The 11,916-nt window shown below is 36.5% G+C and overlaps 1 protein-coding gene across 1 annotated transcript; it reads right to left on the bottom strand.

The window, feature by feature from the left end:
- Nucleotides 1-397: 397 nt before the first annotated feature.
- On the bottom strand, nt 398-838 carry LOC147063355 (uncharacterized). The gene has a single exon (XM_085960032.1). It carries the CDS (start codon nt 836-838, stop codon nt 398-400), a length of 441 nt encoding a protein of 146 aa, XP_085816158.1.
- Nucleotides 839-11,916: the final 11,078 nt, after the last annotated feature.

Genomic DNA, 11,916 nt, shown 5'->3' with positions numbered 1-11,916 from the left:
GGAGGTGTTTCAGCACGTTCAACAACATTCTATGCATTTAAATAAATTTGTTGACTATTCTCCAGATGCACCGCCAAATGTGATGACGTTCATGAATGGGGAATGAGAAAATACGCCAAATCGTTGCATTGCAGCTCACATATCGACTAACTTGATAGTGCGTGATTTTATCATTGGTATTGGGAGTTTGAACACCAAAAACCGCCATATCGCTGCCTTTGGTGACATATTTGCAGATGTATTTGATGGACTTCACTGAATTGCAATACTCCACGTTACAATGCGCCTTGAATGTTTTGGAAAGAAGTGGCAAATACGGAACAATCCAAGTGTTGCCGACCACGATATCGTTTCCTTTCACTTTCGTTGTGATAGTTCTACTGTTATCATCGGGTGATCAACACCGATATAGTGGATAACCATCGTTCACAGTGATATTCTCCGCCGTTAAATTTTGTGGATAATGCTTGTAACACTTGCCGTCGACCATGCACGGTGATTGGGGGCTGATGTTGCCACACGGGCCGTGAATCATGTTAGTAATTACAACATCATGCAGGTCTGGTTCGGTTTCGGGATTAGGAATCTCGTCACATATGATGTCATCTATTTGGTCTGGTCGAATTCTTTCAACTAACCAAATAAGAATTTGTGCATGCGGTAAGCCTCGTTTTTTCCATTCAATCGAATACATCCAGCATCGAGTATCCCCAAAGACGCGATGATTAACAGTGTAGTTCATCAGCGACAGCATTTTTTGTTTGAAGACACGTGCGGTGATGTCGTGCGGATCATTTGATGTTTGTCCGGGGGCAGCAATTGAACAATTTCTATCCATTTCGGATTGCACGTAAAGGTCATGAATAGATCTGGATGACCGTAATGACGAACATAATATTATGTCATTGCATATTGCGCATATTCATGCATATGACGCGGGCTGCCAATGTACGTCGCCAGTAGAATAGTCAATCGACCAACATTAGCTGCATCTTCTTCGGTGCTGATTGCATCGCGTAAATGAATATACTCCTCCGAACGCAGTTTGGCTTGGTTCAACTGAATGAAAGTGAAGCGCTCCGTCTCGATTTTGACGTACAAAACGAACAACAAATGACGAATAAATGACGAACCAAAAAATCATCGAAATCAGCTAATTGAGCTGTTGACATGAAGCACGAAATGTTGGGCACACTACACCATTGACAGTTAAGACATTTCGACTATCATTCTTTCTTTTGTTTGTTTTTTTCTTGTTTATTGTTTCTGCCATGTATTAGAGATGGCGTGGTATACGGATTTAATTTTGTGATTTTCTTTTATTTTTGAATGCGCGAATGGTTCATTGTTCAAAATGTCAAAATGTATGAGAAAATTAATTTTATTCATAATTTTCTTTTCCGTGAATTTTTCCGATGTTTTAATAGTTATTCTGCTATTCGGGGCTGAGACAAATCCAACAAATCAAAGATCGTAAAAATCGGTCAAGCCGTTCTCGAGTTATAAATGGTGTAACTAACCCGACTTTCTTTTATATATATAGATGAGTCGGTGTGTTAACCCATTGATAAATTAGGGCGTCCACTATATATTTCGGTTTTTTGTTACTCAAGTTGTGATTATATTTATATAAAAAAAAGACATTTCCATGCGAAAATAAAAGTTGATTATTAATTCATATTCAAACGTAAGGCCTCATGATACGTTCAATTATTTAGAACAGGTGTGGTGTGGGCGGGTTGGCTTGGAGGTATCTATGTTTATGTTGATAATAATATAACATTGTATTTATTTGCATGTTTGTCTCATTTTATTGTTAATAACAAAATACTTATATTTCCATGAATATTGTATGTTCATTATGTTTATATTGTTTTAATAATCTAACAGCCTTTACGCTTCAAGATACACTATAATAAATACTTTGTAAATATTATATAATACTGTTTTAAGCGGACATTAGAAATACATTATTATTATTATATCTGAAATTGTGAGATTATTGGGAACATCACGTTACCTTTATAATATTATTACGTCTAGCCCAGATATCCGGCTAAAAGTTTATTATTAATGTTTATGTTTGCTCTTCTGAAAACTGGGCAGTTTATTTGAAGTATCAATGAAAACAACAAAGCTTTATTTACTTTCAATAAAATAATAAATTTGCGAATATTAAACAATATAAAAGCTACATTTTAAGAATTAAGGAAAGTTTTGTGGTTTTCAATTACAACATTTCGTGGAGATTGCCAAATAGCCTGAGTTCGGTTATATGGTAGGTATAGACAATTTAATCCAATGCGCAGTTGACTCCCACTGTAGTCACATAGTTATTGATAAAAATAGTATGTTTGATTAGTATTTTACACATTAATTATTTGGTAACATCAGATTATACTATAGTCCCGATCGATACAAATAATTTTCTTCTAATCGGTAGGTTTCTGCAATTTCAAATTTTATACATTTTTTTCAATTATTGTTTTATACTCGTATATAGTCAACTTAACAGCATACTGATTCAAGACGTTTATAATATGACATGAATAATTAAATAAATATTTATGTACATACTAGTAAAAACAATAAAGTATTCAGAAGAGTTAAGAGCGTACATAAGTGAAACGGCAAATAATTTTCAAAAGTATGTGGAATGAAATTTCGCAGTCGTCGCCAGTCGGAGAGCGATAGTTGACCTGTGAGCACGTCAATTTGTTTTGTGATGGCGTCGGAGGAATACATTCTTAAATCGTGTAAAGATGACTAAAAAACGTTCCGCATGTACTTGAAAAAGAAAACATGTCAATGAATATACTATTATTATAACGAATATAATAATAAATATAACATTAAAATGACGCATGTTGAATTTTTATGACAAATTATATTTCGTTCGGCTCGCGTCATTTGCACAATCTGCGCATCGCCTAGTCACGATCTTTTTAGACCATGCCTCAGCTGAGGTATAGCTTTAACGTAAAAGTCATAAAAAAATACGTGCAAGTACAGTCACTAAGAATTGTTTAACGCATTTATGAAATAAAATTCACCTAACATCGTCCTCATAAAAGTGGATTATCTTAATACTCAAAGCGGTTGGGTAAATGCAGTTTTTGTCCGCCTAATTGGCATTACCGATGGCAGATTAGTTCAACACTCTGTGAGAACAAAATACCTGATTGTAGAGCGAAGTATGAAAGACTAAGCCCACTAATTGTAAGCCCTTTTTACAAATGGCAACCTTATGGTCACTTCATGTTAACTTATTTCTAAATATTATGATAAGAACAGATGATATTCGCGAAAAAACTCTGCCATGCATCGAAAAATAATATCATTGAGTCTCCAATAAACGACCAAAAATTGAATTTATCAAACTTGAAGTCCAATTTGCAACTCTTGCCCCAATCTAATATTATATTGTCTGAATTACGGTAAAGCTGACTGCAATCAACCATGCCGACTTCTCTCAAGAAAAATTTTGAGTAATCAGTAAACATAAAAACGTCTTATTTTGAATAGTCATTGCTATGTTATTTATCAAAACCGTGAACGGCAACGGCTCCAAGTCTGGCTCTGAGGGATTCCAGAAAATGTGTTGTGTGTGGTTGGTACCTACAGGCAATACGGTACGTATTGTTGGCGATTCGTGATGTTAAATAATGAATGCAATATTATTGACTCATACATAGAGTAGAGTGAGGTTAATTGGACTCACTTTTTGTTATTTATTATTTATAAGAATTTTATCAACTTATCTACCCAAGAAACTTATTTAGCTATATTTTACATAGTTTACAATGTGGTTTGATAATCTATAGTATTTAATTATTTAATAATAGAAAAAAAAATTCAATAAATAAAGTTTTACTATACATGGCCCAATTAACTCATGCCCTACACTGGTTAGTTAGCTCTATAGGCTACTTTTTGATTTTACACAAATATGAATGCAGATGACTTTTGCAGGATTATAAGTCTGTAAAAATAATTTATGAATTGATTTAACCTTATTTAAGCACAAAATACCTAAATGAGTAGCAAATATCGTCTCTGTTCTGGCAGAACACACTAACTGGAGAATACTAGTTTTGTATAATTTGACTTTGAAGTTGTTAAAATGTTTGAAATAGTCTATCATGTGAGTTTATTAAGTAATCGTAAAAAGGATGACTTTAAAATAAAGACTGTTTATTTATTAAGAAGGTTTCCAGACGGTAAAGTTTGAAATAAGGAACATTTTGGTATAACTAACTCAATATGTAATTTTTTCGAATTAGTGGCTTCTGCCAGACCAGTGACGATATATACTAGCAAAATAGTGACTAGTATTATTCTTCATTTGTGGTATGGTATCAGCAAGTCAATTTTAAAATTCATTCAATGCTGAACAGTTAATTACCACAACTCGGTCAGTACTCAAGACACGCCTGGCGTGTAGCAATTAGCATGATAATTAAATGTGGTAAATAACTGATCAGCAGTGAATGTATATGTATCTAATGGTCACACGCCAGGCATGTTTTGATCACTGAAAGGGATAATAAGATTGAATATTATGTTGTTTTCATTAAAATATAATAAAAACTAGCACTGTATTTAACGGTTAACCTACACTACCCACTACCCAGTGAACCACACTTTATCCAAAATACAAAAAAAAAACAGTTTTATTAAATATGCGAATTCCTTCATAATGAAATGAAGGAATTCGTTAAGTGCAATTAAATATAGGTATGATTATTTTTTAATGCTTGTCATTTTGTATAGTGTTAATACAAAAGTACCAAAGGGTTAGTTTCATTACAAAAAAATGTTACAAAGAAATTACAAAGAAATGAAGAAAAAGAAAAATATGAAAGTTACGCAATTTAATACTTATTATTTTTAGGCTTGAGTTTTTCTTTTTAAATGGAAAATTGTTGGAATTTAAAGGAATTTACGTTATAAGTACACTTCACAACGAGGGTGTTTGCCTCATAATACACACTTAAGTGCCTTCATTGTGTTTTATTAAGCCATTTAACATTTTTATGCTTCACTATAGAGAAAAAGACGTGGCTAAGTATATAAGTATCATCCTAAGTTTTATTACGTTATATTATTAGAATTGCAGTTGATATCAGAACCCATATAGACTTTTATACAGATTTTAATTAAAATGAGAGTAAGATGAGGCATTTTACTAAAGCTCTCGAATTATGCTCACTGAGAATCGATATCTATGCCGAGCTTGGAGGATACACTGGTGCTATTATGTTACAAACACTCGAGTTTGTGAGATGACACGTCAGTTAGGATTCCAACACCGAATGAATATATCAATACTGGTATTTCGGTATTTCTTATTGAATACCGGTATTAATACCGGTATTCGTCAAAACTTATTATAGAATAAAAGAAGTACCTATCAATAAATAATATAACTATGAAAATCTATTTGAAATACTATTTTTTGCAATCTACCTACATGTATTAATTATATTGACCTAATAATATATAAGATTATAATATTTTAAAACTGCTAATTTTTACAAAATAGTAGTCCGGGTACAGGAAAATCTTTCTGAAATTCAACATTTGTTGGATGTGCTATCAATGTTGGATCAATAGTTATACAATAATTAGAAATATTCACCACGAATGTTTTTTTTTTCGAAATATGTTATTTCATCGCTTCAATTCTATTAGTATATTTGAAGGATTTTGTTTTAATATTATGTAATTTTTGTTGGTTTCAGTCAATACGTATTATTTGCGTTTTAGCAGCATACAGTTTATACACTATATATTTTAATATAAAATATAGTAGTAAATAATAAAAAATAACATTAAATTCATTTCCGAAAACATAAACGTGTATGCTTTCTTAATACCGAAAATACCGGTATTTAGGATTTTTTAAACCGGTATTTTGATATTGATAAATAATTGTATACCGGTTTTGAAATACCGGTATTGCAATCCCTAACGTCAGTCCTTGGTGAAGGATGTGGTGCAGTATTATGTAGTATATGCGCCAATATAATATTACATTCTTATGTTAATAATAATATGTACACAATTTGTGTTTAGAGGGAATTCAATTTCAATTTAAATTATATTTTTAACATATTATGGGCATTAGAAATTATAAGTTTTAGACATTCGCAACATGACAAACATTATTATAAAGAAAAAAAGTAATAAAAACGGTAAAAATGAAAATATAGAAATAGAACATAATATAAACATACAAAAGCAGTGAAAATACAATTATACATCCATAAAGTTCAAAGAAGTACACCGAGTTTGCTAAGGAGACCTTCTCTTAAGAATTTATAAAATAGCGTCATCATAAACTCACTCTCACGCAAGTGGAATATATCAACACCCGAAGCAATTTGGTTGAACATAGCTATCGCCCTCCTAATTGGCATTACATGTGGCAGGTTGGTTCTGTACCTTGGGAGAATAAACAAATTGATGCTATCTATTTCTTAGATAGTTATAAGGGACACACAGAATGGCAGAGTTCTCATTTATACCTTGTATAAGTCGAAAAAAAAGTAGATAAATAAAGATCTCGTCTACATTGCAGACTGAAGTATCTAAGCATTCCTAAGAGAAAGTCAGTTGGATAAAGCCACGGATAGTATCCATACAACTTCAAGTAAAGGAATCTCAAGAATTTTCTTCTAAACCCTCTCCAAATAAGGCCATACTTCAATTGATGCGGTGCTCAAACAATAGACCCACTCTCAAGCCTGCTTTAAACTAAATAATTAAACTAAAGTTTTAATACCGTAACATCCGAAAAGACCCGGGAAGTACGCATGAGGAAGCCCAACATCTTAAACGCCTTGTTAGGCCTCAAACGTAATGCCAAGGTCCCTTACAGATAATATTCGTGACAGAACTCTGCCATGCATCGAGTATTGGAAAAATAGCACTTTTGAGGCTCTGGTAAACGACAGAAGATTGCATTTATCAATATTGAATTCTAGTTTGCTACACCTTCCTTAATCTAATATAATATATAATATTATTATCTATATCAAGTTGGAACTGATGACAATTATCCAAGGTGACAACTTCCAAAAAGAGTTTAAAGTCAACAGCGAACAACAAAAAAATAGCATTTTTTATTACCAATTCTATGTTATCTCTAAAAATCGTGAACTGCAACAGCCCTAAGTTTGAGCCCTGAAGGGCACCAGAAAATGTGTAAAATATCTGTGACTGTGTAATGCAGCCTGAAAATGGGACACTCGGCATCCGTGTGGCATAGTTGCATGGATTCCGTCGCCGTAACCGATTCTTACTCACACTGCAGAGATGCTACGAAACGATTTATACCTACGCTGAAAATAAAATAAAATATATGTTTGTATGTAGCAGTTTTCTATTTAATTACTCTTATATACTTAGGTACGGTAAAAATGGTGATTGAGTTTTTATAATATACGGATACATAGAAAAAATTATTTTGTAAGTAAATGTTTTCTTTTTGTTCTCATTTATTATAACCAAATTGGTAGAGTGGCCGTTTATGAATCCGCGACAAATAATGGGCGTCTTGTTGTCGTTTTTTTTTTTGTTAATATTTGTTTGATTCACCGCACGAACCGATGGGTGGGAGAACGGTGAATAACGATTATTCGTAAAGAATCTAATTTTATTTTATATAACTTTTTAGTGTAAGCCCATATTACTTGCCTAGGAGCAAAACCATGTTTCAGGTGTTGTCGTTGCATGCGAAATATCTCAAATGTGGGAAAACTATAATATGTAGGTGATAGAGACAAAACCTGTTTTAAACAATAATGCAGTTTGGTAGAGTAATATTATTTACACTATTTTGGATAATAAAATTATAGAATTTTTTCATAAGTTTTGCAGAAAATGTTTTAAATGTGGATATTTTTACATTGGAGGCTTATTTTACACAGTCTTTATAATATATATCTTTCCATAATAATTGAACACTGAGAGTGCATCAACAATTTTCTCCGATATGTACAATTGAGTAGTTTAGTTATGTTCATCAAAAATTTGGTAGGAATATAATATCACATTGGAGATTTAAAACTTTCAACAAAACGACATAGCATATTAGAAGTTTTTATCAACGCTAAAGGAACAAAATTGGCACATTGGAGGTTTTTCGCGTGCAGCGATGCTATGTTTATTATAAAATATTATCTTAATTATGAATAATTTCTCACTAACTAGGTAAAAAGTGAAATTATGATTAATAATCGATAATGCACGTGATAGAAAATTTGATATAAAAAACAAAAATATATATTTATACGGTTTTCTCAGATATGGTTGGATTGTTTACTTTTGTCGTTATTTTTATCTATCTAGTTATTTTGAAAATATACGTAAAAGCAACTTTGATAACTGAGCTAGGGGAGTCGATAACAATATACCTGTACTATGGCTTTCCATTTCTTATTACTGTATTTAGTTTCCAAAAAATAGACAAACTATTTATATATCGAAAATAACTATTTTAGTTCTATATTTTTGCAATTTCATTGAAATGAAAGCAGTACTCTCCAGAAATATGAAGAAAATAACTATGATTTAAATGTAAACTTTAAGGCTGTCTTTAGAGACTTTTATATTAAAAAAATGTTTTCATTTTCTAATACTACTTATCTACCTTATTAATTTCCATGATAATTAATTTGTCTGAACTTTGCTACGTTATAATTAGGGGTTTTAAAGGCGTATAAGGCGTTTAAAGTAGGGATTTGTAGAAAACGTATGCCCATCTACCTATCTGTACTAATACTGTCATTGAAATGTCTGTATTTGAGAAATATATGCTTTTTGATGAGCATGATTTTTATTTAAATCACAAAATATGGTAAAATTGTAAAATATGGTTAAAATTTCATTATAGGTGCAAAAATACCAAGCCAACATTAATGAAGCCTTCACAGCTTTATAATAGATAACTAGAACCAATGTATTAAAGTTTCAACGTTGTTAAAGATACCTACAACGTTTTGAAAATAACGTACTTGCAACAATTCATTGTATTTATTAGATATCAGTGATAGGTGAAGTGAGATATCGGTAGTATGGAGCGCGCCTACACCCAACCATTATTGATCACTCAGGCTAATTGGGCTCAATTGGAGCTAATAATAAAATGTAATCTTCTTCTTTTGCCATATCCGCCCCTTAACTGGAGCATATGGACACCACGCGGCGCCTCCAAGAATCACTGTCGCTCGCCAGTCTTCTTGCTTCGTTCCAGGTCAAACCAGCATCCCGTAGCTTCACCGTATACACTCTGTAGATTGTATTTAGTGGCCTTCCAGGACGCCGGAATCCGGTCGGCTTGAAGAACAGGCAAGCCAGATTGAAGTTCTATTCTAGAATCCGCAGCACGTGGCCGAGCCAGGTCCAACGTCGCCTCTTCACTTTCAGCGTAATGAGAGGCTGCTTGGTGCGTTCTCTTATCTCTTCGTTGCTCCTAAAGTCATACCACCGCACACCCAGTATTCGTCGCAAACATCTGTTTTCGAAGCTCAGTATACGGTTGCTCTGAGCCTTCGTAAGGTGCCATGATTCGCTACCGTAAAGCAGCACCGTCAGAATGCAAGCGTCGAATAGGCAGCATTTGGTTTTGACTGAGTAAAATCGTGAGTCCCAGACATTCCGCATCGAGTTGAATGTTGCACCAGCCATTCCCATTCGGATAGCGAGCTCTTTCTGCAAAATGCCATCTCCCGTGATGTGTACCCCCAGGTACTTGAATCTGTCGACGCTCTCGATGTTTTGTCCATCGCTAATCAGAGGGAAATCTGGATCAGGACAGGTGCTATTACACAAGACATTGGTTTTCTTTGCGTTGATTTTAAAACCAACGCGAGAGGAGTTGTTATGCAACCTGTCGATTGTCTCTTGAATGCCCTCGATTGAGTTGTCGAATAGGACAGCGTCATCGGCGTATTCTAGGTCGCATAGGGTGGTGTGGCGTGGGGGTAACAGGTATGCCTCGGTCGGGTGGTATTGACTTCCGTAGTATGAAGTCAAAGAGAATGATGAAGAGAAACGGTGCAAGGACACAACCCTGTCTGACTCCGGTCGTGACCCCGAACCATTCCGTGACAGTGTCTCCAATTCTGACACAGCATTCTCTATTCTCGTGCAGGGTTTTGATTATGGCAATGATCTTGGGAGGGATCCCGTATGCTCCTAGTATCGTCCAGAGGAAGGGGCGGTGCGGACTGTCGAAAGCCTTCTCATAATCCACAAAGCAGCAGGCCATCGGACTATTCAGCTCATGGCTCCGCTGGAGAAGACATCAAAGGTTGTGGATTTGGTCTGCACACGCTCGACCAGGTAGAAACCCGGCTTGGTTTTTCCTGAGGACGTGCATTATTGTGTCCCTTATTCTCATCAAGAGGATGTTTGCCAAAATCTTTCCCGGAACACTGAGTAGCGTAATGCCTCGTTAATTGTCGCAGCTTAGAGGGTCACCTTTTTTGTGAAGTGTGACGATTTCACCGTTCACCCAGTCCCTCTGACAGCGCTCTTCTTCCCACACCTTTGTCATCAAATGAAACATAGGGTGCAGGATTGCGCTCAGGCTGTACTTGAGGAATTCAGGATGAATCCCGTCTCCCCCCGATGCCTTTCCGTTCTTGAGCCTTTTCACAGCCGATTTTATCTCGGTGTGCGTGGGCGTGCAATTGGAAATGTCGGTCGCTCGGGGAATGTCCAAAAGTAAAGCTTCCGCAGATATGTCAAAGGGATCCAAAGGGGGTGGGCGGTTCAGCACTCCGCAGAAATGATTCTTCCAAATCTTCTTGACACATTCTGCGTCAGACTCTATTGCTCCACTTGGACCACAAATGGCTCCGGGAGTCGGTGGTCGCCTGCCGCAGACTTCACGGGTGATTCGGAAGAGTTTCCTGGTGTCATTTCTGCTTGCTGCCTACTCTGCCGCTTCAATTTGCCGGTTCATAAAATTGCGCTTGTCCAACCGCACGGATCGTTTGACTACCCTGTCTTGGGTTTGGTAGTCAGTCTGGTGGTACTCGGTTCGGTCGGAGTCTGTCTCCTCGTCTCTCAGGGCTTTCAGCCTGGCTCGTTTTCCAATTTCAGCCCACGTTTCGTCAGACATCCACTTTGGCTGCTCACTCCTTCTGGTACCAAGGACGGTACGGGCGGACGACACAATCGCACTCTCAATGAGGTTCTCCGGGCAATGCAGCGTAAGCTGTAGCTAACAGCAGGGGGCGAAGGGCGAGTGACCGGCGCCATAAAACTGGCCTTCTGGCTAAGGGAAGGAAATCCCCGACAGAAAAACCCGGTCGAGCCGACCCTCAGGGCCCTCGTGGTTCAGGCCTCGGGAGCGCTGGGCTAATCACCTTGCCTCTTTAAACGAAACAGATTAAAACAACACCTACACAGCAGCCTCGGACGACAACCGGCTCTGTAAAACGACGACCTTGCATGGAAATGGACAATGAAACAGGTAGAGTAATCCTCTCTAACAACTCGAGTATGCGCATTGGGACATATAATGTTCGCACCCTGCGTACCCCCGGAAAAGACCTGCATGCCACACGCATCATGCACACCTACGGTGTGGACATCTTAGGGTTGAGCGAAGTGCGCTGGAAAGGAGCCTGGAGAAAGTTGATCGAGGGTTACTCTATTGTCTACTCAGGTCAGGAGCAATATCATCGCCAGGGAGTGGCAGTATTGATGTCAAATAGAGCGGCCCGTTGCCTCGTGAATGGGAACCAATCTCGGAGAGACTGATACGTGCTTCCTTCAAGACGCCAGATAGCTCCTTGACCGTCTTTCAGTGCTACGCCCCCACTGAGGATGCCGACGCGCAGATAAAGGATGCCTTCTACGATTCTCTCCACGCGGCAGTCTCCGCCATCCCCCGAAGAG

Source organism: Rhyacophila brunnea, unplaced genomic scaffold (assembly GCF_057557595.1).
Source record: "Rhyacophila brunnea isolate RB1 unplaced genomic scaffold, BYU_Rbru_1.0 scaffold_9, whole genome shotgun sequence".
In the NCBI taxonomy this organism is placed as follows: Eukaryota; Metazoa; Arthropoda; class Insecta; order Trichoptera; family Rhyacophilidae; genus Rhyacophila; species Rhyacophila brunnea.
The sequence above is the reverse complement of the archived record's forward strand: the minus strand, read 5'-3'. Positions and strand labels throughout refer to the sequence as shown.